The 25,683-nt window shown below is 58.8% G+C and overlaps 1 protein-coding gene across 1 annotated transcript in view; it reads right to left on the bottom strand.

Annotated features, from left to right (window-relative positions):
- Nucleotides 1-3,289: 3,289 nt before the first annotated feature.
- RUNX3 (RUNX family transcription factor 3) overlaps nt 3,290-25,683 on the bottom strand; it is a 146,150-nt gene continuing 123,756 nt past the window's right edge. The window contains exons 3-7 of the mRNA XM_004705098.2: nt 25,562-25,683; nt 23,627-23,783; nt 16,058-16,162; nt 7,265-7,423; nt 3,290-3,834 (exon numbers count right to left, since the gene is read on the bottom strand). Coding sequence (XP_004705155.2) covers nt 3,290-3,834; nt 7,265-7,423; nt 16,058-16,162; nt 23,627-23,783; nt 25,562-25,683 — 1,088 coding nt within the window. The remainder of the gene's footprint in view (nt 3,835-7,264; nt 7,424-16,057; nt 16,163-23,626; nt 23,784-25,561) is intronic.

Here is a 25,683-nt window from a genome sequence, read left to right as displayed (position 1 = left end):
GCATAGTCTTTAAAGCTTTTATATTGGATCCCTGGCTCTTAATTATGCCGCCCCCCCCCGCCCCCCACCATGGCCCCGGTTTCTGGAGGGAGCTGGGCGAGGGGGGAGGAAGGAAGGGCCTATGCTTTGAGGCAGGGGCTCCAGAGGCCACAGATCCGCTCCCATCAGCAGTGGTAAAAAGTGTGGCTGGTAAGGGGGGTCTAAATGAGTGCCTTCCCCACCACCCCCTAACACCCTAGTTCCCTACAAAGTGGCCCTCCACAAATTATGCTAACCAAAAGTGGGGTGCCACTGCCCAGCTGGCACCACCTGGAGCCCATCCAGAGGATTCTGCTACTGTGGGGCCCGACTGGAGGGGGGAACTGGAGAGGGAACCAGGCTGGGGACTTGGGCTCTTCCTGTTCGGTGCTGGTTCTCAGGCAGAGTGACCCAGTGGAAATGAGCCAAGTCCTGGGATTGGCTTTTGAAGAAAGTGGGTGTCACTAGAAGGCAAGTCCTGTCTTTGTGAAGATTGTCACCCCCAAGCACCCCACGGACCAGGCTGCTCTGGGTGCTGGGCGCTGTGTGGACACTCCCCAGCCAGGTGTTCTCACCATCCCACCACCAGGTGGTCCCAGCCAGCCAGACCATGCCAGGTGGAGGGAATGAGCCCAGGACACCCCCTCTTTGCACCTCAGCCACCTTATCTGCTTGCTTGTCTCGATTGTTGCTAACGCACCCCTTTTTCTGCAAACACAAGTCCTAGGCAAGGCCTGGGTGGGGTTGGGTTGAGTCTCCCCAAGGCTGCTTTATGCACTACTTCTGCCCCTCTCCAAACCTGAGTTTGGGGGACACCCTGGAACAGGGGCATAGCTTCTTGTGCAGATTCAAGGGGAGGAGGGTCTGTTGGTACCGTGAAGACACCCTGGTGTCCCTTTGGGGGTCCGGTTATACCAGGAGGAACCTCTCTGGGCTCTGCAGGCAGGGAGGCCAGGGTGGTGAGGGTGTCCAAGCCGGGCCCATGTAGTCCTGCTCCCGCCCCAGCAATGGGGGAGGGGGCCCTCCCCACTTCCCTGCACACCAGCCTAGAAGCACAGCTTTGAGCTCCTTCACACCTCATGGGTCTGTTATCAGAACAGATCAGTCAAAACTCCATTTTACAGTTAAATAGTACAGAAGTCAGACAGTTTACTGTACAAGCAAGTTGTGCATTAAAAACAAACACACCGAGCAAATTACAGTGCAAAGCGGCTTCCACCCCTCCCCACCCCCCGCCCTCCCCAACCCCACCTGGGCTGGTCTCTCAGAAGATGGAAGAGCAGGTCTTAATTCCTCAGCATGACAATATGTCACAAGGCTTCTGCACCCACCACCAACAGGCAGACAGGCTGCGTCTCAACCCCCCTCCATTTCTGCGTGTCTGCCCAGGACGCTTGGAAAGTGGCCTTGTAAGCAAGGGTCCCTTCTGGTGCCACTGTGGGCAAGAAATGGGCTCAGCCTGGCTGTCATCACCTTGAGCTGGCCAGGTGGTGATGGGTGCAGAGAGGGGTCAGTCTCTCGTCCCTGTCCCCTCCAGGGTTTAGAGATAAAGAAAGGGGAGTCTATCGGTGGGGAGCTGCAAAGTGCTAGGCACAGGGACCCTGCAGGTACCTCCCTTGCTGGCCCAGGCCAGGCTAGAACCCGCACGAGCAGGAGTGGAGAGGGCTCCCAGCTAGGATCTGTAGCTGCTTCCTGAGAAGGGGCGACAGGCCCCCGGGTGCGAGGAGTCTGCAGGACAGCCCCGGCTACTACCTCGAAGAGATGGACACTGCTAGTTCCAGTGAGGGCAGGCCAAGAGTAAGATCATGGGAAGGCCTTCCTGTGGCCTGAGAACCCTGTCCTCCATGGCCTCCGTGGCTGCTGTTCAGGTTGGGGTGCCTCGACAGGCCTCAGGCCATCCTGGAGAGAAATGTCACGGAGGAGGGCAGGGGGCGGGGTGTTCCACATCCAGCGAGGACGTGGCTGACATCTGCATGGAAAACCACACTCCTGGCCCTGACTGCATCCGTCATTCTAGAACTAGAGACCCCAGTAGGAGAATCCAGGCAACCTGTAAACAGCACTGCATCCGCGCAGCCGAAGGTCCCCAACACCTCAGAGCCCTGCGGGCTGACCCTTTACAGCTCTCTGCCCCTGTCCCAGTTGGGGGCCGCCCACCCCTCCAGGAGGCCCTGTCCCCACCCTCTCAGAAGGCACCAAGCTGGGCGCTGCTCACCGAGGTAACTCCTCAGTCTCACAGGTTTGACTGCAGCTTCTTTTTCTAAGGTCAGCTTTAGAAACTGGTTTCTGTTCATGACGTGTTGGCTTTGGGAGCATAGATGGTCGAAGACGAAGACCCGGCTGGGTCTGCCCTCCTGAGAGAGGGCTGGAGCCGGCCTGCCAGGTCCCGAGGGGGCAAGGACAAGAGCCTGGGTCTGAACCCTCCCCGACCTCACCACCTCTCTCTCTCTTCCGACGTGGAAATGGTGAGGCCAGCCTAGGAGGCAGGGGGCCCCAGGCCCCCACGGGGAGGGCCAGGGCTCTGGGTGGGCTGGTAAAGTGCATGGAAGGGCGGGCCTGCAAGGGTGCCCCCTGGCTGCAGGGACCTGCTGTCATGGGTGCTTCTGCTCTGGGCCCAAGGTGCAGCTGAGACAGGGGCAAAGGGGCTTCTAGGTGGCTAGGAATTGTGTATGTGTGTGTGTGGGGAGCAGGTCTGGCGGGGGGGGGGGGCACTGGCATGGGTGCACTGTCATTCCATCTCTGCCAGCAATCTCCTGGGTCCTCAGATGGGTCCCTGCTCCACCTAACCAGTGAAGGGAACCCCTCTGAGCATGGGACCCTCCAGTTGTGAAATGCTGGGACAGGCCTGGGTCCATGAGGCATGGGGGAGGGGAGGTGGGGAGCCCTGTGGATGGAGGGTTCAGACCTGGGGCAAATGCTGCTTGTCCCTGGAACAGAGATGGCCCCTATCCAAGGAGCCCTGGACCTCGTGACAGCCCTGGGGGGGCACAGTGGGGACAACAAGGCCATCTGGGGGAGGGGGGTGCATTTCCCGAAAGGATGTGGGGTGAGATGACTGGCCCTGAGCGGAGCAGTGTCCTGCGAGATGTCCTGGTGGCCGGACGAGGTGCTCTCAGAGCCACGCCAGCTCTGGACCCCAGGACCCAGACCCTCAGGACCATGGTTGGTCGGGGCTGACATGCCAGCCTGCCTGAAGCCCTGGAGCAGGGCCAGTTGGGAAGGTTCTCAGGGCCCCGCCTCTGGCGGGACAAGTCCACACGGAGCCAGGCAGTCAGTAGGGCCGCCACACGGCCTCGTCCATGCGGCCCGGCGTGCTCAGGGCCGTGGGGGAGTTGCTGTGGCTGCCGTCAGCCTCCACGCCGTCGCTCTGGCCGCCCAGGCTGGGGTTCATGAGGCTGCCGGCGGCGACGGAGGTGGCGCTGCTGGTGCAGGAGGCCAGCATGCGGTTGGGGGAGCGGTCGCCCCCGCTGCTGCTGCTGGCCACCATGGAGAACTGGTAGGAGCCGGAGGACGTGCCGTAGTAGAGGTGGTAGGGGGACGGGTTGGCCTGGAAGGGCCCGCTCTGGTTCTGCGGGGCGCCGGGGTAGGGCGGTGGGAGGTAGGTGTGATGGAAGCGGCTGGCCGCTTGCATGCCCGCCACCCCGAGGCTGCTGATGTTGGTGCCTGAGGACGTGGCGCTGTAGGGGAAGGCAGCCGACATGGCCCCAGGGTAGTGCACCCTGGGGTCTGAGAAGCGGCTCTCCGTGAGGGTCTGCAGGGCCGGGAAGGAGCGGTCAAACTGGCGGGGGTCTGGGAAGGGGTTCAGGTCCGGGGTGCCTGTGGGCAGATGGGAGGACTCAGAGGGTGCCCGAGGGCTTCTGGTTCACAGCCTATTTTGGGAGCCCCAGTTCCAGATGATTCTAGATCTGGCTCTGCTGGTACTGCCCTGGGCTGGGACAGGGGAGCTGGAGCCTGCCAGGATACCAACTCCCCTTGACCTGCCTGTTCCTGGGGTCCCCCTTAAATCTTCCTCCACACCTTGCCTGTGGAGAGTCTGCTGGGGGTGCAGGGGTGCCCACCTGGGCTGTTGGGGGGCATGATGGGCATGGTGCCCCTCTGTTTCCTGTGGTGAATTGACAAGAGCAGAAGTGCCAAGGGTCTCCCACTGGGAGCCAGCTTTGCAACTAAAGAAACAGGCAGCTAGGTGGTTGGCACAGAAAGGCCTGGACTCCCTCACAGGGGCTCTGCTGTCTGCTGGAGTCCACGCCCGGTCCTAACCCGCCAGGGCCTGCGTCTCTCAGGCTGCCTTACACAGGCCAGAGCTGACCAATGGCCAGACAGGGAGCAGATGCCATCCTCACCTGTCCTGAGAGCAAACGGAGACATCAGCCAGAGGGGCAGGGGCTAGGATTCTGTGTCAGCCACAGGGAGACCCAGTGCCCAGTCCAGGCCCTGTCCTGGCTACCCTGGTAGCTTGGTTCCAGGGCCAAGGGTGTCCGGCCTCTTCTCTAGCTACTTTTATAATCATTATCCAGCCCCACCCCACAAAAAACATTCAAAGGGCCTTCAAGACTCTTTGGGGTACAAATGGGAAAAGTGAGGCCCAAGAGGGTAAGGCACTTGCTCAAGGGGCCACAGCACAACGGACACGGCACAAAATCTCTACCTCCCTGACACACAACTATTAGGTAGCACAGAATGGGGGTTAACGGTGTGGCACGGGAGGGGGTCCTGGTGGCACTGTGTGTTAAGCATTCGGTTGCTAACTGCAAGGTGGGCGGGATAAAGATGAGATTGTTCCCATAAAGATTTACCGTCTTGGAGACGGTAAGTCTACGGACGTCGGAGTCAGAACGGACTTGACGAGAGTGGGCTTGGTTTGGGTTTAGGATCCTCATGGGAGCAACATGCCAGGTCTTCCTCCCTTGGTCAGGGGGAGCGGTCTGCGTGGGTTCAAACTCTGCTTCTGCCGCTTGCTAGCCACGGGTCTTTGGGCAAGTCATTCAGGCACCAGCTTCCCCACGTGCACAGTAGGGATAAGGACAACCGGCTGAGCTTGCAGAGGCGGTGCTGTGGGGGAAGGCGTGGTGGCAGCAGCTGGTGGCCAGCAGGCCTGCCACTGGGAGCTGCTGATGTCGGTGCCTGGGGTATGCTGGGTCCTGTAGGGGAAGGCGGTCTACACTGGCCCGGGGCAGGGCTCGCAGGGGACGCTAATGAACTCAGGTACACTGTTCAGAATGGAGCTGGGTCAAAGGCAGGGCCCGGGAGCATTGCAGGCTGCAGCTGTGCCCCCTGGCACCTCTGGCATCCAGGCAGACTGAGGTCCTACCAAGATGAACCCAGGCTTGGCGAGGGGGCGACTCCAGGCAGCAGAGGGCTAGGCAGATGAGCCCCTGGCAATGGCGTAGAAGGAAATCTCTCTGGCCCCAACCTCTTTGGAAGGAACCAACTTTCCCACCTCAGCCTAGCTCGGAGTGGGCATGGCCTGCCGTGTCTGAGGCAGCGGGTTCCCTGGACCTCCTGCTTCTCTGGCTCTGCCTGAGCTGCTGTGTGACCGTGGGTGAGACTCATAACCACTCTGGGCCTTGAGTTCTCTCTACTCTGGTGAAGCATGTGTCCCTCCATAGCCAGCTCTGTGCTGAGTGTGAATCCGATGGGAGCTGCCCTCCTGGGGTCACCGTGGTGGGGTGGAGGGTAGTGGGCAGGGCCTGGGGGGCTAGGGACATGTGCGTTATCTACAACCCTCCTTAACAGCTCCCAGGGCAGCCAGCCCCAAGGCCTAGCAGATCTGAGGAGCCTCGTTGAGGAAGCCTGGGGTGGGGAAGGAGGTCTTGCTAGTGGTGCCTGTGCTCCAAGCAGAGCTGAGTCTGGGGTTCACACCTCAGCTCAGAACCCAGGGGACGGAAGGCTTCTAGTGCAGGGCTTCAGCGGGAGGCCAGTCCAGACCTGCCCCCGCCCTGTCCTACCTCCTTCCGGAGGGCAGCGGGGAAGGTCCTCCCTTGGCCAACCCGACCCTCCAGCAGCTTCGCCGCCAAGCCTCCTGCAGCCCCAGGAAACTCAAGCTGGCCGGCCACTGTGGGACAGCCAATCCCAACACTAGAAGGAGATGTTTATTTTCTTCTCCAAATTGCCCCAGCTGCTGCCTGGTGGCTGAATGAGCCCTTTGAGCTGGGAGAAGCCCCCATTGTGGGCAGCTGCAGCAGGGGGGTGAGGTATGGAGGGGCTGGGGCCTCCAGTGGCTGAGGTCAGGGGGTCAAAGGTATCAGCAGGCACCCTGGACATTGGGGTGGGATGTGCTGAGGGCACCCCCAGGATCAGGTCAGGAGCGGGTGGCTAGGGAGACTAACTCCAAAGTTTGGCCTTGCCTGCACGCCGTAGGGCAGGTTCCACTCCCCCATTTCAAAGAGCAGAAAAATGGGGTTTGAGAAGTGAGGAGACTTGCCTAAAGTCACAGAGCCAGAAAGTGGCCTAGCCCACTTGACTATGGAATTCACGCTCAAGTTCCCTGGTCCTGGCCGTCAGCGGCCTTGCCTCTTAGCAGGTAGGGGCAGGCCTGGGTGGAGGCTGGCTGGTCAGATGCTGCCAGAGGCCTACTGCTCTTGTTCCTCACCTCCCTGTGCCCCCAAATCCCTGGCTGAGAGACCCTGGAGGACAGAGCCAGCTCCTGTCCCCCCACTGATCATCTTTTCACTGTGAGACCCACCAGAGCCTGCCGTGGATTCCAACTGCTGACCTCTGCCGTTCCCACCCAAGCCTCCCCATCCCCCCAGCCAAGGCCACAGGGACAGAGCCCCTGGTCACCATTCCCACCGCAGCCTTGAGGCCACCTCCTCTTCCTGAGTTAGGGCTGTGTCTATGGGTCGGGTGGGAGGCTCTCCAGCGCTGGGGAAGCACTTCACAGTTTCCCGAACTCCTCTGAGCACAGCACTACTTGGGACCGACACCCCAGTCCCCAGGCAGCGGCCTGTCTGCAACTTTCAGATGGGGAGTTTGAGGCTTAGAGGGGGACCATCATATCTTCTGTCACCAGGCCCCAGGAAGCCCTCACCTTGGATAAGATGTGCCCCCATTTTAATGAGGCGACTAAGAGCCAAGGGTGGGGGTGGGGGAGTCTCAAGGTGGGCAGGGACTGACTGCGCCCAGCATAGGGTGGGTGTCGGAAAGTCTGTTGAGTGAATGATGGGCCCCAGAAGTGTTTCCATGGGGCAGGGGAGCAGCTAGAGGGTACCCATCCAGGCCCTCCACCCGCTGCAGGCCCCCGCTGTACCTTGCATGGGTGTCTGGGGCTGGCTGCTGAAGTGGCCCGTGGTGCTGAGCGAGCCTCGGGGGCTGGGCGTGCTGGGGGTCACGCGCATGCGCAGCCGGTCCAGGTCCCCAAAACGGTCCGGGAACACCTTGGCCTGGTCCTCCAGCTTCTGCCGGTGCCCTGCGGGCAGGGAGGGGCGAGGGGCGTTGGGTCAGCGGCGGGCCCCAGGGTCCCACTACCCTCCTCCCATCGTTGCAGATCCCGAGTTCAACTCAGAGCCTGTGACCTGGCGGGACCGAGATCGCTACAGCACATGGTTCGGCAGATGGGGACACGGAGGGCGCAGGCACGAGAAAGTGGCTCCAGCAAGCAAGTGGTGGTGATGGTTGGGGGGACAGCGAGAAAAACCAGGGGGCTGCCCCTCTCGCCTGTCCCTCCAGGCAGCCCTGGCAGCACAGGATGTCTGTGAGGGTCCCTGGGGGTGCAGTCCTGAGCCCCACCCACACCTCAGTCTCTGGGTCTCAGACAGCATGCTGGGTAGAGGCAGGGGAGTCTCCAGCGAGGGGCTAGGCTTCCCCATTTCTGAGTGAAAGCCGGGGACAGGGGGCCAGTGCACCTGGCTTGGGGTGCCACAGAGGTGAAAAGGCCAGCGCTCCCCACTGCCCCCCGAACCCCACCATGGCCCACACAGGGAGGATACCAGAAGCCCCTGCCTGCCCGTGGGCAGCCACCCTGTGTCAGGGAGCATTTCTTCCTTTATTGAACTTTTCCTGGTGAGTTGGTAAAGACGGTCTTCCTTTGCTATCCGACAATTCAGACACATGCTGCAACCCCCACCCCGGAGCAGGGCTGGCCTGCGTGTCTGCTCCCACTGCCCCTCTCTCCTAACCCTTCGGAGCGCTGTCTTTGGGCAATGCTGTCTCACGGAAAGTCTCAAATGGCTGATGGATTCTCTGGTGTGGACCTCGCTTGTGTCACTGCCCCCTTGCGTGTATCATTTGGCTGAAAACTGAGCCACGTGGATAAGGCCAGTTCCAGACCTGAAGGGGAAGTAAAGGCCAGTCTCAGGGCTGTCGTCAGCTCTGAGTCTGTTTTTTTAAAAAATGATGTTCAATCTTCTTCTTCTACATTTTCTCCACTGGGTCCAGAACCTTCTACTGTGATCCCTCCCTTTCAGAGAAATTGGCTGGGCACCATCTAATGCTTCTGGTCTCTGGGCTGCAGACTGATGTCTGTGTGACTCCTGAGTCTGCTGGACCGGTTATTGACGTGCAGTTTCCATATGCTCTGCTCTTTCCCTCCGGACGAGGAGAGGCCAGTACCTGCACTTAGATGGCTGCTCACATGCATTTAAGCCCCACGCCCCCCATGACGGGTGATTCACCAAAGTAGGGTGGAGAACACAGTCTTTGTGGGCTGTTACGCCCATGACATTAGTGTATCCCCCACCCCCCAGGCCTGAGGGAATACTGCGGGACTGACCTCAGCCTTGCAGGACCCCTTCCCACCATATTTTGAATGACTTTGTTGATGTTTCACAAGCAATGCACAAGGCTGACAGGTCCACTCCAGTTGGGGTCAGTGGGGAGAGGGGGGGAACCAGTGTGAAGAACTTTCTTTGCAGCTTAGCCTGGTGCTTTGCTCTGGCTCCTCATCCGGAAAATGAAGAGCTCAGCCCAGCCCACAGAAATAACGGAGCTTCCAGGAAACCCTCAGCGTTCTCCTGGGTCCCGGCGAGGGTCCAGCACGTGCGATGAGGCTTCTTACTGCTAGGCCAGTAGCTGTCCCTCGATCTTGCCACAGCTCATTGGAGGGGAAGGCAGTAGTCACTTCCTTCTTGGACGGTCCTTTGGGTTGCCCTCTATTACTCCTTCACGTGCAGGGCTCCCAGGCACCCCCAGCCACACCTCCCTGAAGTGGGGTTTCCCCAGGTGGACACTGGGTAACTAGCTTCTCCCTGGGGATCTGGGGGGTGAGGATATACTTTTCTAGTCAACCTCGTGAATACCCAGTAACCTAGCCTGGTCACAGAGCCGGCCCGGCTGCCTCACTGGCCCGCAGGCATCAGTGGGCGACACAGCATTTTCTAGAAGGATGAAGAGGGACTAAGAGAGGAGTGGGTGGAAGCTAAAAAGAAGGGGGTAGGGAAGGGATGCTCTCACTGTCCTTTGTGGCCTGGACAATGATGCGCTGAGGAACTAGAAAGCGGGATACATTGGGAATAGAGGTCACAGGCTGACCGGAACTTCTGATTGCTACTGTGGGATGCAGGGGACACAAGGAGCCTTGGCTGAGCGGTGGGTTAAGTTGGGCTGTTAACTGCAAGGTCAGCAGTTCAAAATGATGAGCTGCTGCAAGGGAAAAGATGAGGCTTTCTGCTCCCATAAAGATTTACAGTCTTGGAAACCCTCAGGGCTGGTTCTACCCTGTCCTATAGGGTCGTGATGAGTTGATTTGACTCGATGGCAGTGAGGCGAGTTTGTAGAGGACTCTGATATCAGAAGCTCTCAACAGATATCTGCCTCAAATGGGCACAGAAGTGCCCTTAGAAACAGAGTGGGGCATCTTGGGAGACACTGAGAACCAGGGATCCCCACTTTCTCTTCTGATGCAGCCCCAGGACAGCGGAGACGCCTCCCAGGACCTTCTGATTTCTGGCTGGGTGTCTCTTAACCTCGGGGTCCCCACCAGAAGCCGGCCTGTAGGAATGTGCCACAGGGTGGTCTTTAACCCCAGCAGGCTCAGAGAAGATGCTGCTGCACCTGCTGCCGAGGTCACTGAGAGTGGCAGGGAGATGGGACAAGCTGGGGGAGAACGGATTCAGAGTGAGTGCAAGAGACTGAATGGACACGGAGACCGCAGACTGACCCAGCAGTCACTTGGGTACCAAAGAGTTGAGCATCTTAGTGGACCCCAAGCTTGAAGTGAGTCAATGAGGCCACAGGAAAGCTAGCCCACAGCCTTACTGGCAGAGAGGGGTGCCTGCTTCCGAGTCACACTGGGTACAAAAGGGGCTTACAATTACTCCTGGGCCTGGGGTGGAGGCCTGGCCCTGCCACTCACAGCCTCACACACGTCCCACCCTGTCCTGCACCGGCGGCGTCCCCACCCTCAGTGGTGGTGCTGGCCAAGCAAGATCTACCACCCACATGGGTCGTCTCTCTGAAGACTCACTTCTGCCCCTGCTTGTGCCAGGGTGGGCAGGACAGCCAGGCCCACATGAGAGACGAGGCCGCAACGGTCAAGGCTATACTTGGGACCCCAGAGCCAGGGCCCAGCACCTGCACTCACACCCAGACCGGCTGCCTGTGAGTCCAGGGCTCTCTCTCACTTTGTCTGCTCCCCTGCTGCAGATGGGGCCACCGAGGCTTCCAGAGGAGGCCTACGCTAAGTGGCAGCCTGGGGTGTGAGCCAAGTAATCTGACCCCAGAGCCCATGGTCCGTCTTCCTGGGCAGACTTCCCGGGAGGGATTGCTTCCTCATTGCTATGGGACGCTGGAGATGTTCAGGAAGGGCCAAGGGGAGCCCAGGCGGCTCCACGTGCCAGGGCGCCGGGGAGTCTGGGAGCCATGGGGCTGGGCCTTCAGGCTGGGAGCAGAATGGCAACTTCCTGTGTCCAAGGATGCGCAATGGCCCCCCGCGGAAAAGGCCTCTCTCAGTGGGCTCCCAACAGTGGGTGCTCTGGATCTAGTCTTTGGTCACCATGGGGCTGGCCCTTGGTTTCCCCTCTGCATAGTCCACTCACTCCAGCTCCCATACCTCCTACGAGGTCCCTGGCTTAAAATGGCAAGGAGCAGCGGCAACTGGTTACAGTGGCCCCCAAGAGGAAAGAGTGTCACCTGCTTGCCTTGCCCAAGCCCCGTCTCTTCCTGTGACAACTCATCGTAGCTTCTCCACCAGACCCTCGCCTTAGCTCAGGTACAACCCCAGCCAGGAAAGCAGCCTTAGCCCCAGCGTGTTGGTGGGAGTGCCAGCAGGGCAGAGCCCAACGAGGGTCTCCCAGCTCTTCCTCCGCCCCAGCGTCTAAGAGCTGACCTAAAGTGCAGTCACCTTGCAACACCCTCAGGGGGGAGGCCTCTCGCTGCCCCAATTTCACAGGAGAGCAAACTGAGGCCTGGAGAGGCCCAGTGACCTGCACATGCTAATGCTGGCTGCCAACACCTGCCAGGTACCTGGTGCTGTAGGGCAAACCGAGAGGGCCTTCCCCCTGCTTGTACACAGCACCACCCCCAACCCCTGTGACAAGAGTGGCAACTCCTTAGCAAACACCTACTACGTACCAGGCACGGTGCCAGGAGGGCTCCCATATTGTCTTCAAGAGTGACAACCCTCTGTGAGGAGGGACCCTCACCCCTCTCTTTTACAGAGGAAGAGGGAGTGCTGTGGCCCCATCACGTGGTCCACCCAAGACTCCAGCTCAGACGGGGTGCCCATTTCCCGGAGCTTGGTTGCTAAGGTCTTGGGCGGGCGGGCAGGCGGGCGAGATGAGCTGGGCCACCTGGCAAGTGGTTTTTCAGTGCCCTTCCTCCGTGTGTGTGTGTGTGTGTGTGTGTGTGTGTGTGTGTGTCTGAGATGCAGAGATAATACAGAGTCGGGGCAGAGCTGTTAGTTGGGGCACAATGTGGGATCTGGTTACCCGGCCCTTCACCCATCTGAAGCCACTGGGCCGCCTCCCTCAGCGGCTGGGCCGGCCCTGGAGTGGCCACAGCCCAGACACAGCAGCTACTGTCTGCCCAGCCCACGGGTGGGGCGGCCAGGCCCGAGGCCCGCTCTGCGGCCTGTCAGGAGATTTACACCCGGCTTTTAACAACCGCCACGGAATCGCAGGCGGGCGATGGAGCAGGACTTATAAAGCGGCGCGGCCTGGGGTGGTCTGCTGTGAATCGGCCCCCTGTGAGCGGATGAAAGCCTGGGTCGGTGGCTGGGCAGGGAAACGGGCTGGCGGGGGGCCAGCGGGCAGGGAGGCGGCAGCTCCCTCCTGGGCCGACTGGGGCTTCCAGCGGTCTGGGGTTGATTAGGGGAGCCGGGAGGTCTGCGGTTAACTCCTTCCCTCCCACTGGGCTGGCTCCCTGGCTGCCTGTGAGGACGTTGCTCCCGGGTGGGTGTGTGGAACCCTGGGAGTTGGGGAGCAGGAGCAGCTGCCTGCCCGCGACTCTGGCACCCCTTGGCCTCCACACTGAGACTGAGGGGGAAGTTGAGGCAACACTAGGGCCCTTGAAGACTCAATTTCAGGCTTAAGGCCACCAGTCCTGCCCAGCCAAGTCACCAAGCCCCCAGGAAGTACAGTGGCTGCTCACTTCCTTCTGGCTTCTGCTCAAACATCACCTCTCGAGTGGACCTCCTGCCTCAAACAGCAGCCCCTCCCTCTCCCACGTGTTCCTGGTAGGACTACCTGGGAGTTTCATACATATGCACTTTGCCCACCTTACGGAGCCTTGGTGCCAGAGAGGGTTAGGCTTTGGTCTGCTAACTTCAAGATCAGCAGTTCAAAACCACCAGCTGCTCCTTGGGAGAAAGATGAGGCTCTCTATCCCCGTAAAGAGCTACAGTCTGGGAAACCCACGGGGACAGTTCTGCCCTGCTGTACAGGGTCGTTGTGAGTCAGCATCGATGGCCGTGGTTTTGAGTTTGGTCCACTTTACAGGTACTGGTCGAGCCTCCGTATGGCAGGGCCGGCAACAGTGTCAGGAAGAACATGAGGTCCCCCCCACGTGGAGCGTGTCAGGCTGGGGGAGGGGAGTCATACAGGGCAGCAGATAGTGAGCCACGGGCACATTAGATGGCGGGGTGCTAGGGAGCATGGGAGCCAAGCAGCGTAGGGGTGGTGGGCTCAGGGGGTGGTCAGGGAAGGTCTCCCGGAGAAGTCTGAGTGTGGGAGGGAGAAGAGTTCCCGGCAGAGGGAGCAGCCAATGGCAAGGTCCCGAAGACCAGGGAGGCAGAGTGGGGAGAAGAGGCCGAGTCGGAGGGGAGAGGAGGAGGATGGTGAGCGAGGGGGCAGAGGTCAGCAGGGCCTGTGGGTCGAGGTGGGAAGAGCCTTGTCTACCGTCTAGGGAGTTAACTCCATGAGGCCAGAGGCCTGTGTGCTGGGGCGCCTCCTAGAACATGGGAGGTGCCAGGAGGATATCTGTCGCCACAACCATCGCACGGACACAGTTGGGTGGGAAGGGTCCACCGCATTCAGGTTCTTCAAGGGGTGGGTGGAGCCATGGGCAGGTGCTGACCTGTCCTCCCCTCTCAGGCACCAGCACCTGCTCAACTTGCAGGCAGGGCTCTCGGTGGCTGACCCGTGGTCCACAGACAACCCCTGCCCCGTGGCTCTGGGGGACATCAGCATTGAGGGCCTCAGACATTGAAGCCACAGAGGCAGGAAGCCACCTCGCCAGCCTCAGACCCAGCTGGCCACCTGGCTGCAGCCTGGGCACGCTCTGCCGGGCACCAGAGGGGAACGACCCGGCCACAGAACCCACAACGGGGCCTCAGCGATCCGAGACTCCCACTTCCTTGGCTCCTGGGAGCCGCCCCACCCACCCCACCCTAACCCCGTGGAAGGCTTGGCCCTCACCCTGGGCTGAGGGGGGAAAGCAGGAGAGCGCCTAGAGGAAGCCCGCTGTGGACACTTCCTGTGGGCTGGGCAGCTGCAGACTCACTGAACCATGCCAAAAAACCCCATTTGACAGATGAGCAGACTGAGCCTCCAACAAGTGCCCGTGGCCTTGGCTTTAGGGCAGAGCCCACCTTTAGGCAAGAGGCACTGCCTCCCCTGCCTCCTGGGGGAGGAGTTAAGGCTCAGTTGCCCAGGGCTGGGAGCCCTGGTGGTGTCGTGGTTATGCACCGGACTGCTAACTCAAGGTGAGCGGGTCAAAACCATCAGGTGCTCCACGTAGAAAGATGGGGCTTTCTACTTCCATAAAGAATTCTAGTCTCGGAAACCCCCAGGGGCAGTTCTACCCTGTCCTATAGGGTCTCTGTGAGTCGGCATCACCTCGACGGTGGTGAGTGGTATCTGGTTCTGCCAGGGGCGTGGCATACAGAGCTGCTCCGAGGCCAGCAGCAATTGGGCTGGCCTCCTCTCTCTTATAGGTGAGGACACGGCAGCCTGGAAAGAGGAGGGGCCTTCCCCAAGGTCACAAACTAAAGGCCAGGGTGGGGCTGGATGCCAGGGTGCTGGCCAGACCTCACTTTAGGGCCACGGTTGGTCTGGGCAGGGGGAAGCACGTCTTCAGAAGCCGACCAGGGATCCCCTACCACCACCCCCAGCTCTGCTCTGAGCTGGTCCACGAATGAGCTGCTGCCGAAGCTTCTGTTTGAATATATCTCTTGCACGGACCCAGTCCCTGCCATGACCCCAGACAGATGTAGCCATCTGCCTCAGGCCATGTGGCAAGCCCCTGGCTCAGCCCCTCTCCCTCCTCCTGCTTTCTGTCTCCCTCTGGCTTCAGTGGCCCGGTCCTGTGCCACCCCATCCCTTGCCAGCTGACCCCAGCCCAGGAGAGTGAGGACCTTCCCACCAAGCTCCAAGTCCCCAGTTACAGGTTGCTCACTGCTTTTTGGTGTGGCCCCACATTGCCTTCTGCCTGTCTTGATTCTGCTCCTGAGACTCAGAGCTGGGCCATCACCTTCTTTAATGGGGGCCCTATACCTTTATGGACATGGCCCGGGGTTCTCAGCAGCCTCTCTACTGCTGACCAGGGCAGGTTCGCCAGTGACTCGGCATGGTGGCGGGAGTACAGAAAGGAGGTGGGGGCCAGCATCACAGAATGAAATGGATCCGTCAGCTCAGGAGGACGTTCCCTCTGCTGGGAACACAGGCCATCGGCAGCTGGTACCATCCCCGTTTCGTGGGTGAGGAAGCTGAGGCCGGTGACCTGTTCAAGGTCACACAACGAGTCTTAAACACCGATACACAGACGAGTACCTGCCAGCCTCGGGCCTGCGCTCCAGCCTCACCATAGCTCCACAGGGCAGCTGCCTGGACAAACTCCATTTTCAAACAAAGGAACAGAGGCCAGAGGGCGCTCCCCAGGCCCCACTGCCCGGGTGGCTGCCTCCAGATCTGCTCTCTCCACCCTGCGGTTGAATAAAGCACAGAACCCAAACCAAACACTTTGCCATCAAGTTGATCCCGACTGATAGCGACCCTACAGGACAGAGCAGAACTGCTCCTTAGGATTCCTGCGACTAAACCTTTGTAAGCGATGACAGCCTCTTCGGTCTCCCTTGGGGTGGCGGATGGGTTTGAACCAGTGACCTTGTGGGTAGCAGCCCAACAGGGAACCCACCAGGCCTCAGCCTGCTCACAGCAGGTGCTCTATAGCCTTTGCTGAATCGTGTTAGCATTCTGGGATCTTACAGAGGTTGGCCCTGGGCTCAAATCCCAGCCCACCTTACACCAAGATCCAAAGGGAAAACCCCCAGGGAGTGGCCCCACACTGAAGACCAGCTCTAGCCACTCACTCGCCCCTCCCTCCCCACTCAGCCACCCGAAGAGGAAGCTGGGGAGAGGTTAAACCTGGCCCTGCAGCCAGCACTCACTTCCAGCCCCCACCCCCAGTCCACAAGCACCGGCTTCGCCTCTCTTCCATCTTTGGCTGGTACAAATCTGAGCTCCCCAGGTGACCCCCAAGAACAGTCATCTGCCACAGGGTCAAGTTGGGCATTACAGTATGCATGTTTGGGGGATGGGAAGAGAGCGGAGGACCCCAAACCCTCAGGGGTGCTCCAGGAACCCAGGGCACCTGCTGGGCCGTCACTGCTGCCCTTCTCACACTAGGCCCTCACCCAACCCCACAGGGTGGTCAGTGGCCCCACACTTACGTCTGGGCTCCCGGGGTCCATCCACGGTCACCTTGATGGCTCTGTGGTAGGTGGCCACTTGGGTGGGGTTGGTGAACACGGTGATGGTCAGGGTGAAACTCTTCCCTGGGGTGGGGGTGGGGGTGGGGAGATAAAGGCAGAAGGCTGACACCTAGATGGAACCACAGCATCCCATCCCCCGTTTCACCCCTAATCCCCACTCCTGGACACCCCTAACCCCCACTCCTGGACACCCCTAACCCCCACTCCTGGACACCCCTAACCCCCACTCCTGGACACCCCTAACCCCCAAGGGGCAGGAGACAGGGCCCTGGGTGAAGGTCAAACTGCTGCGTCTGACTGTCAAGGCCTTTGGAGGTAGGACAGCAACTTCATCACCTTTGTCCCACCCATACTCTGGCCACTCTGACCCACTCCTCCCGACAGACTTCTGGATTCTTCCACGTGTGATAGCCCCTATTCCTCGGGAGCTGGGGGTGAGAAGCAGGGATGAGCGCACATTTCCCCTCTGAAAGCAATTAGTGATCTTGAGAGAACATTTTGAGGAGAGGCTATCCTCACAGCGTGGTCCCCACGTCCACTGAGCAGACAGACCCTCTAACATCACAGCGTCCCCACAACCCTGGTGCCCGGCGTGTGGGGCCTCTGTGCCCGGCGTGCGTGCACACGAAGTCGCTTGCCTTCTTCATTTAGTGTCACATCGGTCAACTCCCCCATGCCACTCAAAATTCACCGGAAACTTCGTTTTTAATGGCTGCCAGTTATTCAGCTCTCATCTCTTATCCAACCTGTCCTCACTCTCGCTCACGGGCAAGCACATCATTGAAAATTTCTTACTGGTGTACGCAGCTGCGAAAGGCATGATTTGGGAGCTGCAGACGTTTACGCTGTAGACACAACTGTTCTTTCCAGAACTTTGTTCTATTTTTAGATGCACATTTGGCTCTAAAGACTCCATTCAAAATTCCTGAGAACGAACGAACACAGACACACACACACACACACACACACACACACACACACGGAAACAAAGGCTCTTTAAAATAATAATAATTTCTTACCATGTCAAATACAACGACAGTGACCTTCAGTTTATGAGAATCGTTGTCTGCATCTGTTTATATCTTGCTGCACCTATTCTAAGTGGGAGTGAGTTCATTGCATCCGCCGGTCCAGACATGAGTGGACACGTGCCCATCCCTCTGAGGAGGGGACCCTGTCCTGTCTATGGGGTTGGAAGGACTCCATTTGCCTGCTTCCAGCACACATGATGTCTCTGTGTTCTTCTAAACCAGTGGTTCTCAACCTTCCTAATGCCACGACCCTTTAATACAGTTCCTCATGTGGTGGTGACCCGCCCCCCCAACCATAAAATTATTTTCTTTGCTATTTCATCACTGTCACTTTGCTATGAATCAGTGGACTCCTGTGAAAGGGTCATTCGACCCCCCCCCCCCAAAGGAGTCGAGACCCACAGGTTGAGAACCGCTGTAAACATTCCTGTTAACACTGAAATGCCTTTTCAAAATTGTTATCAATGGGGGTCGTGAACATTTCCCGGGTCATCTTCAGGCCTGAGTGCCGGCTGACACAGAACATCTTTCACCTTCAGACTTCTTTTTCCCTCTGCCATGTTTGCGTGTCGGGGGTTTCCCCAGCCTGTGGGCGGATCGGGTGTTCCTTTGGACAGGGAGCAGTCTCTCAGCTCTCGCTGTGGAATTCTTGGCTTTGTCAGGGGCTTTGCCGGTTGGTACAGTAGAAAACAAGGATTTTCCTCAAAGATGAACCCAATTTCCTCAGCACCTCCAGTGAAAGAAGAGCACTCCCTGCCCCTCCCCCCTCCTTACTCCATTCCCTCCTGTAACCCAAACCCTCCAGGATGAAGGAGGTGGGTGCTGGCCAGGGGGGGATGCTGAAGTCGACTTCACCTCCTGGTCCTCAGACCACACCTCTCTGGGCTCCAGCGACGTGGGGGGGTGGGGGGGGTGGGGAGGTGTCCCTGAGGGCAGAGCTCATGTACCCCGATCTCTGTGGTCTGTCTTGAGTGGGGGGCACCCGAGGCAGGCTGCGGGAAGAAGGTCCCCTGCTGTGTATACACTGGCTGAGTGACCACGTGGAAACGGCAGCCCAGAACAGCAGGATCTGGACAACACCCACAGCGTGGGCTGCTGGGCCCAAGGGCCCTGAGATGGGGGTGGGTAGGGGCTGTTTAAAGGTAAGGAGCCCAGGAGGGGCAACTCTGACTGGGACTCCTGGGCCTCTCTGGAAGGGGGCATCCTGAGCCCGGATACACACACACACAGCCCCTTACTCCCTGACCACAGGGGGGCTTTCTGGACACAGGATGTGTCAGTGCTCCAGGGCATGGTCAGACGCCCCTTCTGAGAGCCCCTGCTCCTCCCATCTGAGGTCCTGGACCCTTTAGATGTTGCTGCCATGCTGACCCTCCCCCCAGGCCCCAACCAGCAGGACCCTCTCAGGCTGCTGAGGGAGAGAGGAGTGGGCAGTTGAGGCACAGCAGGCGACCCCTGAAGATGGGGCCCACTCAGTGACCCCCTGGTCATTTGACACAGATTAGCAGCCCAGTTAACCTGGCCCCTGGGGCACCTTCCAGAGCCCCTCATCCGTCCAACAGGGATGGGGTGGGGTGGGGGGAGCAACATTTTTACTGTTCCTCCTCTCTGGGTGAAACCTAGCACTCTTCTCTCAACCACAAGGGAATGATCACCGCACCTGGGACCTCGCCACCAGGTATTTACATATCACATTACGGTAGTGGCAGGTTTCTCTAAATATCTTCTACGTCACCCTTCAAAGTCATGCTCCTCACTGGCCCCATCGCCAGACCTCGCTGGCTGGCACTTTGTTCACAGGAGCGGTTCTCTCCATCCCGTTTCTTTCCTTCCAGGCCCTGAAAACATTCCTCTGAGAAGAGAAGCCTCCTGGTCCCCAAGTTCTCGGGTCCCTACGCCTGGTTCAATTTCCTGACAGTGCACATGAGTCCTAATTACCGACCGTCCTCCCTATTTCGTTTTATTTCTATCTTCCTCGACTAAGTTGCAAACTCCCTGAAAGTCAGATCTTTAATCTTGTTCGCTACTGGTACCTAGAACAGCACCCGGCACACAGTAGGTACTCAATGGACATTTGTGAAAGGAATTAGGGCAGAGATTACTGTTCCCATTTTACAGATGAGAAAACTGGGGCTGGTAAGAGGGCAGGAAACGGTCCAGGTCCGACAGTATCCAGGGAGGGCCCAAGCAGGTTCCAATGTGAAGAGAGGGACCCTCCACCGATCCCTAAACACACACACACACACACACACACACACACACACACACACACACACCCTGCTCCCTGGAGTCAGAGTCTCTCAGGCTACCCCAAGGTCAGCAACCCTCCCCAACAGCTTCCTCACCCTTTCTAGGCCTGGGTACCACCCTCAGAGGTACTGCAGAGGGAGCAGGGAGGAAGGTAGGGGTGGAGGTCTAGGAGGGGTGGAGGGGGGGCAGGAGGCTGAAAATGGGGGTCTCTGAGGCCTCAAGTCCGTGAACCAGGGGTGGGGAACGCTGCCTCAGAGGCCCAAGCCCTCCCTCCTTTCTCTCTGCCTGAAAGCGAGTTCACCCACCATCTCTCGCCGTCTTGGAGTAGAATGCTGAGGAGATCAAAGAGGTGGCCAGCCCTGTGTGGTCAACTGGACAAACTTGGGATCGGGCCAGCAGCCTAAGAATGACAAGTCAAGGTCCTCCAGGGCTGGTCCCAAGTCCTTCCCTCAGGACCCTGGGCCAAGCAGCAAGCACAGCCGGGCTTTAAGGTGGGGCGCAGGCAAGGTCCCACTCACAGGAGCTGCACAGCTGGAAGGGGATGCGTCTGGGGACATGGTGCCTCCATGTCTCTTTCCCCAGCACGCTCAGCCCCCGTCATGCACACATCTTGACCCAAAGCCCTCTCTGCTCACCATGGCTTAGGAACCAGTTCAGGACCCCATGCTGCTGCCCTGCCACCCAGGCCAGCGGTGCTGAGAGAGTGCCCGCGAGGGGCCATTCTTGAGATCTAGGGTGGTGAGTGCTCCCCACTGAGCCTAATGAGTAGTGGTAATGGGGAGGGGGCACGCACAGGGCCGGCCTCTTCCTATGGGCGGGGAAGCCTGCTTCTCTCTGAAAATGAACCGAACTCCGTTTTCCAAAGGCAAGGTCATCTCCGTCACTGCCCCCCCCCCCAGAAATCCCAAACAGAGTTGCTGGGTAGGCACCAGCTCAGTGGCAGCAGAGTTTTGTGCTGCTTTGACTAAACTTTCCAAAGATGCAAGTATAAACCGATTGAAGACTGATCTTCAACTTTTTTTTTGTTTTTCTGGTCATTTCACTATGAGCTGTTCACCAGTTCGACCATCACCTCCCTAAGGCCGCTTTCGGATTCGTGTTGGGTGTGCCGTGTTGGGTGTGCCGCGGTGTTGGGGGCCGACCTCTGCTAGTCGTCTCGCCCCAACATCTACACGTTCCAAGTCCGTTTTCTTCTGGGTACCGGTCCCCTTCTTCTCCATCACAATTAGGGAGCCATCCATCTTGAAACTGCACACACACAGTTTCGTACAAGAGAGCCTGTGACACACTTGTTGGAAGGGGTGCTGGGCAGAGGGCAGGGCAAGACAGGAGCCGCCCCCTGCCTTCAAACCTCCTGCCGCTGGTCTCACACCTGCAGCCTGGCCTGAGAAGACCTATGGGGCTGACCAGCTAGCTACCGTCCCGAACTGAGACAGAACAGAGGGATGCCGGCCAGGATTCAGAGAGCCAGGGAAGGGCTCTCGGCCGGCCCCAGAGTGGCTCTGCATTGTCTGCGTCAATCAGTGCTTTGTTCCCCAGATGGGAATTTCCCACTCGGCGCAGCGGGCACAGCAGCAGAGTGTCTGCGGGCCACAGGACCCTGCACCCTCTTCTCACTGCCAGCCACCTCCACCTCCCACTCCACAGTTCACACCATCTGGGTTTCCCCCCACCCCCGCCCAAACCACACGCTAATCAGACAATCAGTGACTGTCACCACTCAAAGGGCCCTCAAAGACCTCCTCCAGCCCCAAGCATTTGAAGTGACTAAATCTCTAACGTGTATCCCTGAAATCTCGAACAGCTCTCCTCGGCAGCGCCACTGGTGCAGGACAGCGCTCCAGCACTCTGGGAGGGGCTGCCAGGATTACAGATGAGGAAACAGAGAAGCAATTGCCTCTGCTACCTAGCAAATCCCTGGGAGAGAAGAGCCCCAAACCCAGGTGGGCCAGGCTCTTAGAGGCTGTAGGTTTCTGGGGGCTAAGCACCCTCACCCAGCGGTCTACAGATAGTCAGAACTCACACTCAGCATCCCGCTCCTTCCTGCCTCCCAGGACTGCTGAGGCCAGAGATAGGACAGTCGCCCGAGCAGCTCCTAAACTCAGCCTCCTGTATCTCTCTCTCTCTCCCAGAGCTCCAATCGTCCCCCAAGCCTCATCTGCTCCCAGAGCCGGCCACTCCACTAAAGGACTCCTTAGAAACCATCTCCCGCCCTGCAGGCCTGTGGGGAGTGGGGAGGGTGGGGCAGTTCTGTGCACAAAGCCACAACACAATCCTCTTCAGGCCCCAGAACGGCCAGCGAGGATTGTCAACCCTTCTTTTCCTCCATCTCACCTCCTAGGAGAGGCGCAGGGTGGGGAGAGGAAGGACAGAGCTCAAGGGCTCACAGTGAATGACCTCCCCTTCTTCCGGCCTAGAGAGGCGGCAGCTACAGTGCCCCCGCCCCCACCTGCGCCTTGGGGTCCAGCCGCTGGTCGGCCATGCCCACCATAGACCAGCAAGTGACTCCTCTCGGGGGCTGGGGTTTGGGATTAAATTGCAAAGGGTTTGAGAGATTGGGGATGACAAAAGAGGCTTGGAGACTAATTAGGAGCAGCAATGAAAGCTTAATTCATAAAAGCAAACATTTTCCATCCATCAACCTGCAACCATTTAAGGGTACCGTTTGAAAGAAATCTGCGCGTGGGGAAGGGAGCCAACAGGAACAGGAAATGTTTGAAAGAATGTAAACTATTTCAGTTTCATAAAAAGTAACAAGTAAACAGTTATTACATGCAAATAATGCCCTGGTTTTAATTAATGCTGAAAAGTCAAAATATGTTTGACATTTGTATGTATACATCCAATGGCTCGAGAGGAAGCAATGGTGCCCAGATGCCCGCTGCTGAGCGCGGCTGGCGGCTGGGCGGGAACTCCAGCTTTGAGAAGGCCCTGCTTATTGGTGATGAAAAGTACAATTCTGCTTCAGCCCCTGCAGCCCTTGTCAAGCTGAGTCGGGAGAGCAGGCATCCAGTTTGCTTCCTCTATCAAAGCTGGAGAAGTAGCCCCGAGCCTGGGAGCTGGGCTTCTGCCACCTCTCAGGCTGGCTGGTCTTAAAGAGCCAGTGCACCCTCCACTGCCCATCTCGCTGGGGCAGTGTTTTTAGAATTTCTCCCCGAGCACCCCCGGCGCCCCCTCCCCCCACCAGAAGTTCAGTGATGGAGTGAAAGGTCTAGCAGCCTCACACCCAACAGCCCCTGGCAGCAGCAACAGTGGTGCCCAGTTGGGCCTTCACACTGGAAGCTGAGGAAGTTCAGACAGGCAGCGGTGTGGCACACCAGCCTTGACTGGGACTGGAGCTGCTAGCCCGGGAACTGGATTTTCACACACACACACACACACACACACACACACACACACACACACACACACACTCAACTCTGCCAGGGCTCAAAGGGCTGGGGAAACTGGCTTTTGGGGATGGGGGCCTTGAGACGTGGCAGCGATTTCTGTGACCCAGTGGGGAGCAAGGCTGCATCTGAGAAATCAGGGATGACGGACCATGGCAAGCACTGCGGTTTGTCCAAACATCTGACCCTGTCTGAGAGAACCTGACCATCGTGTCAGCTCAAAAACGACAAGTCAGGCGGGTTCAGCTTCTACTGCCTAACTAACACATGCCGGCACTGCGTGAAAATGAAAACGGCGGATTCCTGGCTTTCAGAGGCGTCTCTCTTCCTACACTCAGCAAAGCAAGATCCCAGTCTGCCTTGACCCACAGAGGTTCTTCAATATGAAAGCATTCGCTTTGACTTGCTGAGCGAGTTCTCACAGCTGGTGATGGACGCTGGTGGAGCACAGAAATTGCCCTTCTTCAAGGGGCACCCAGGGCACGTTCTATGCCGCCATGCCTTCGGTATGTCTCCGTGCCTAGGGCACCTGAATTCCCCCAAACCAACCACTTGTCCTCTCAGCTCGCTTGCTAAAATACCTACAAGCCCTCTTTTTCAGTTTGTCCCAGCATCTTTTATGGGACCACCACAGGCTCTTAACCAGGAAGCAGCAAAATGGTCTTTTTTTTTTTTTTTAATGACCACAACTTTCCTCATAGCCTTAAAGAGTTCTGTAACACTATACAGAATTCCACCCGGCTGCTTTAGGTAGTGCTGGGAGACCTGACTGGGACTCCTTAGCCACTTTGTTCCTTCCTCCCACCTCTGCCCCTTCCCACGCCCCCACCGTGCAGTCTCGACTCCATCTTGCTCACCTCGCCCGCTGCGGCCCACGAATCGAAGGTCGTTGAACCTGGCCACTTGGTTCTTCATGACGGCGGAGGCGTTGCGTAGTTCAGCCGAGTAGTTCTCATCATTGCCTGCCATCACGGTCACCACCGTCCCATCGGGCACATCCCCCAGCGCGACCACCTGAGGGCATGGAGAAAGGCTGAGGGACGCCGCCGCAGCAGAGAAAGGAGGGGAGGGGCCGGCCCAGGCAGCTCCCCTGGGTACCAGGCGCAATGCGGATTTCTAAATGCGGGGTGGGGAAGGCGTTTACAGACCACGAGTTGCCCCCCAAGAGGACCAAATCTCCATACCCAAATCCTGGTGCAACTGATTAAGTCTGTCCCAAGAAACCCCCTTTTCAATGCCACTCAGCCTGAGGTGGGGCAGTGAGCTGGCTCAGCCCCTGTGCCGTGGACAGCGGCCTTCTTCCCTTGGGCTGGAGCTGAAGCTCTATCAGAGAAGTTCCCAGCAACAGTCTCTAAGTCAAAATGTCATCAGCAATCACAGAACTGCTCCCTGCACCCCATGAATTGGGCCCAGTTGATCCGTCTCTTTGGAACCTGAATCCCTCTGGTGGGAATCTGTGACAATCAGCAGGTTTTCGGTGAGGAGGTCCAGAAATCCTCTTTACCTCAGAGGTGGGCTTGCTTTCATTAGCAGGAGGGCGCACCTGCTGGGCTTGGAGAGGTGACCTCTACATACCCCTCTTCTCCCCACCCCCGCTGCCCGCACCCCAAGCATGAAGAGGAAGCTGCCTTTTGAAAAGGAGTCAGCCTAAAGCGGAGTCACAGTCATTTAAACGTGGCCACCTCGTGCTGGAAGGAGGCATCCAGATGGTAAAAATTTTCAAGGAGAACATGTTTGGGGTCTGATTAAGAAAGGCCAGATTTCCTGTCAACAGCCTGTCTTCTTTTAATTTCAAAGATTCCTTTTAAGCTCCAAGTGACAGTAAAACCTCCGATCTGAAGATATAGTCACACGGCCTCCTCCCCTCCTTCCTCCTCGGGAGATTTCCCCCCACTGGTAGTTTAAGACGTCACCCCAGGGACCTCAAAAGAGCGACTCATCCCGTTTTCCAATTTGGATGCGTCTTTCCCGAGCGAGGATGGCCTCAGGGGCAGTTGGCGGCAGCTTCCAGCCACCTCGGCCACCGCTGCGGCGCCACCCCCGTGCTTCTCGCCCGGCCCTTTCTCACGGCAGCTGCGAGAGGGTTAGGGGAAAACCAAGGCGTTTTCGTTTCATCTCGCTGCCCCCTTAAAAAAAAAGAAAATGAAACAGCCGCCTACTCCCTGGCACTCAGCAAAGGGTCCTCTGGAGAGCGGCGAGCTTCCAGGGGTGGGAGTGCCCCCGCCTCCGCCTGGCATCTGAACACCCAAGAGCCGGAGACCCCGTTTGCTGTGAAGTGCGCCGGCGAGGGGCCTGGAGTCGCCCCGGGTACCACGGCGGACGCCAGCGGTTCAGGAGTGTGAGCAGGAAGTGCTTCCGAAGCCGGGCAGCACCGCGCTGCCAGGGCCGGGGTCGGCTCACTCTACCTTCTGCACCCCACTGGGGGTCTCCTCCCCACGCCCCGGAAACCGACTCTGTCCGAAAGGAAAGGTCTGCACTGGGGAAAGCGATGCCCCGCATCCGCCCGTTTCCGCACCAACGCGTCTCCCCCGGGCTCTCGGGAGCCCAGGTGGTGGGAGGCCTGGCTCCTAAAAGTCGTCCGTGCCGGGCGCTTTCAGCACGGAACTCCGAGGCCGTGGGGCGGAGCTCGGCGAAGCCCAAAGTTCCCTGCGCCCCGGCAGCAGGGTGCCCGGCCCGGGCCGCCAGTGGCGGGCACGTTCTCCCCTCGCCCTTTCCTCCCGGGGCCCGGGCTTCCGAAGCGGGGAGGCCGGGAGCCCCGGGCCGGTGTCCTCCCGCCCGGGGCCCGCACTCACCTTGAAGGCGACCGGCAGCGTCTTGTTGCAGCGCCAGTGCGAGGGCAGAACCGAGCAGAGGAAGTTGGGGCTGTCGGTGCGCACGAGCTCGCCCGCGTGGTCCGCCAGCACGTCCACCACCG

Source organism: Echinops telfairi, unplaced genomic scaffold (genome assembly GCF_000313985.2).
Source record: "Echinops telfairi isolate 266 unplaced genomic scaffold, ASM31398v2 ScPeMD7_7457;HRSCAF=8495, whole genome shotgun sequence".
Classification (NCBI taxonomy): Eukaryota; Metazoa; Chordata; class Mammalia; order Afrosoricida; family Tenrecidae; genus Echinops; species Echinops telfairi.
This window is presented reverse-complemented; position numbering and strand designations above follow the sequence as displayed.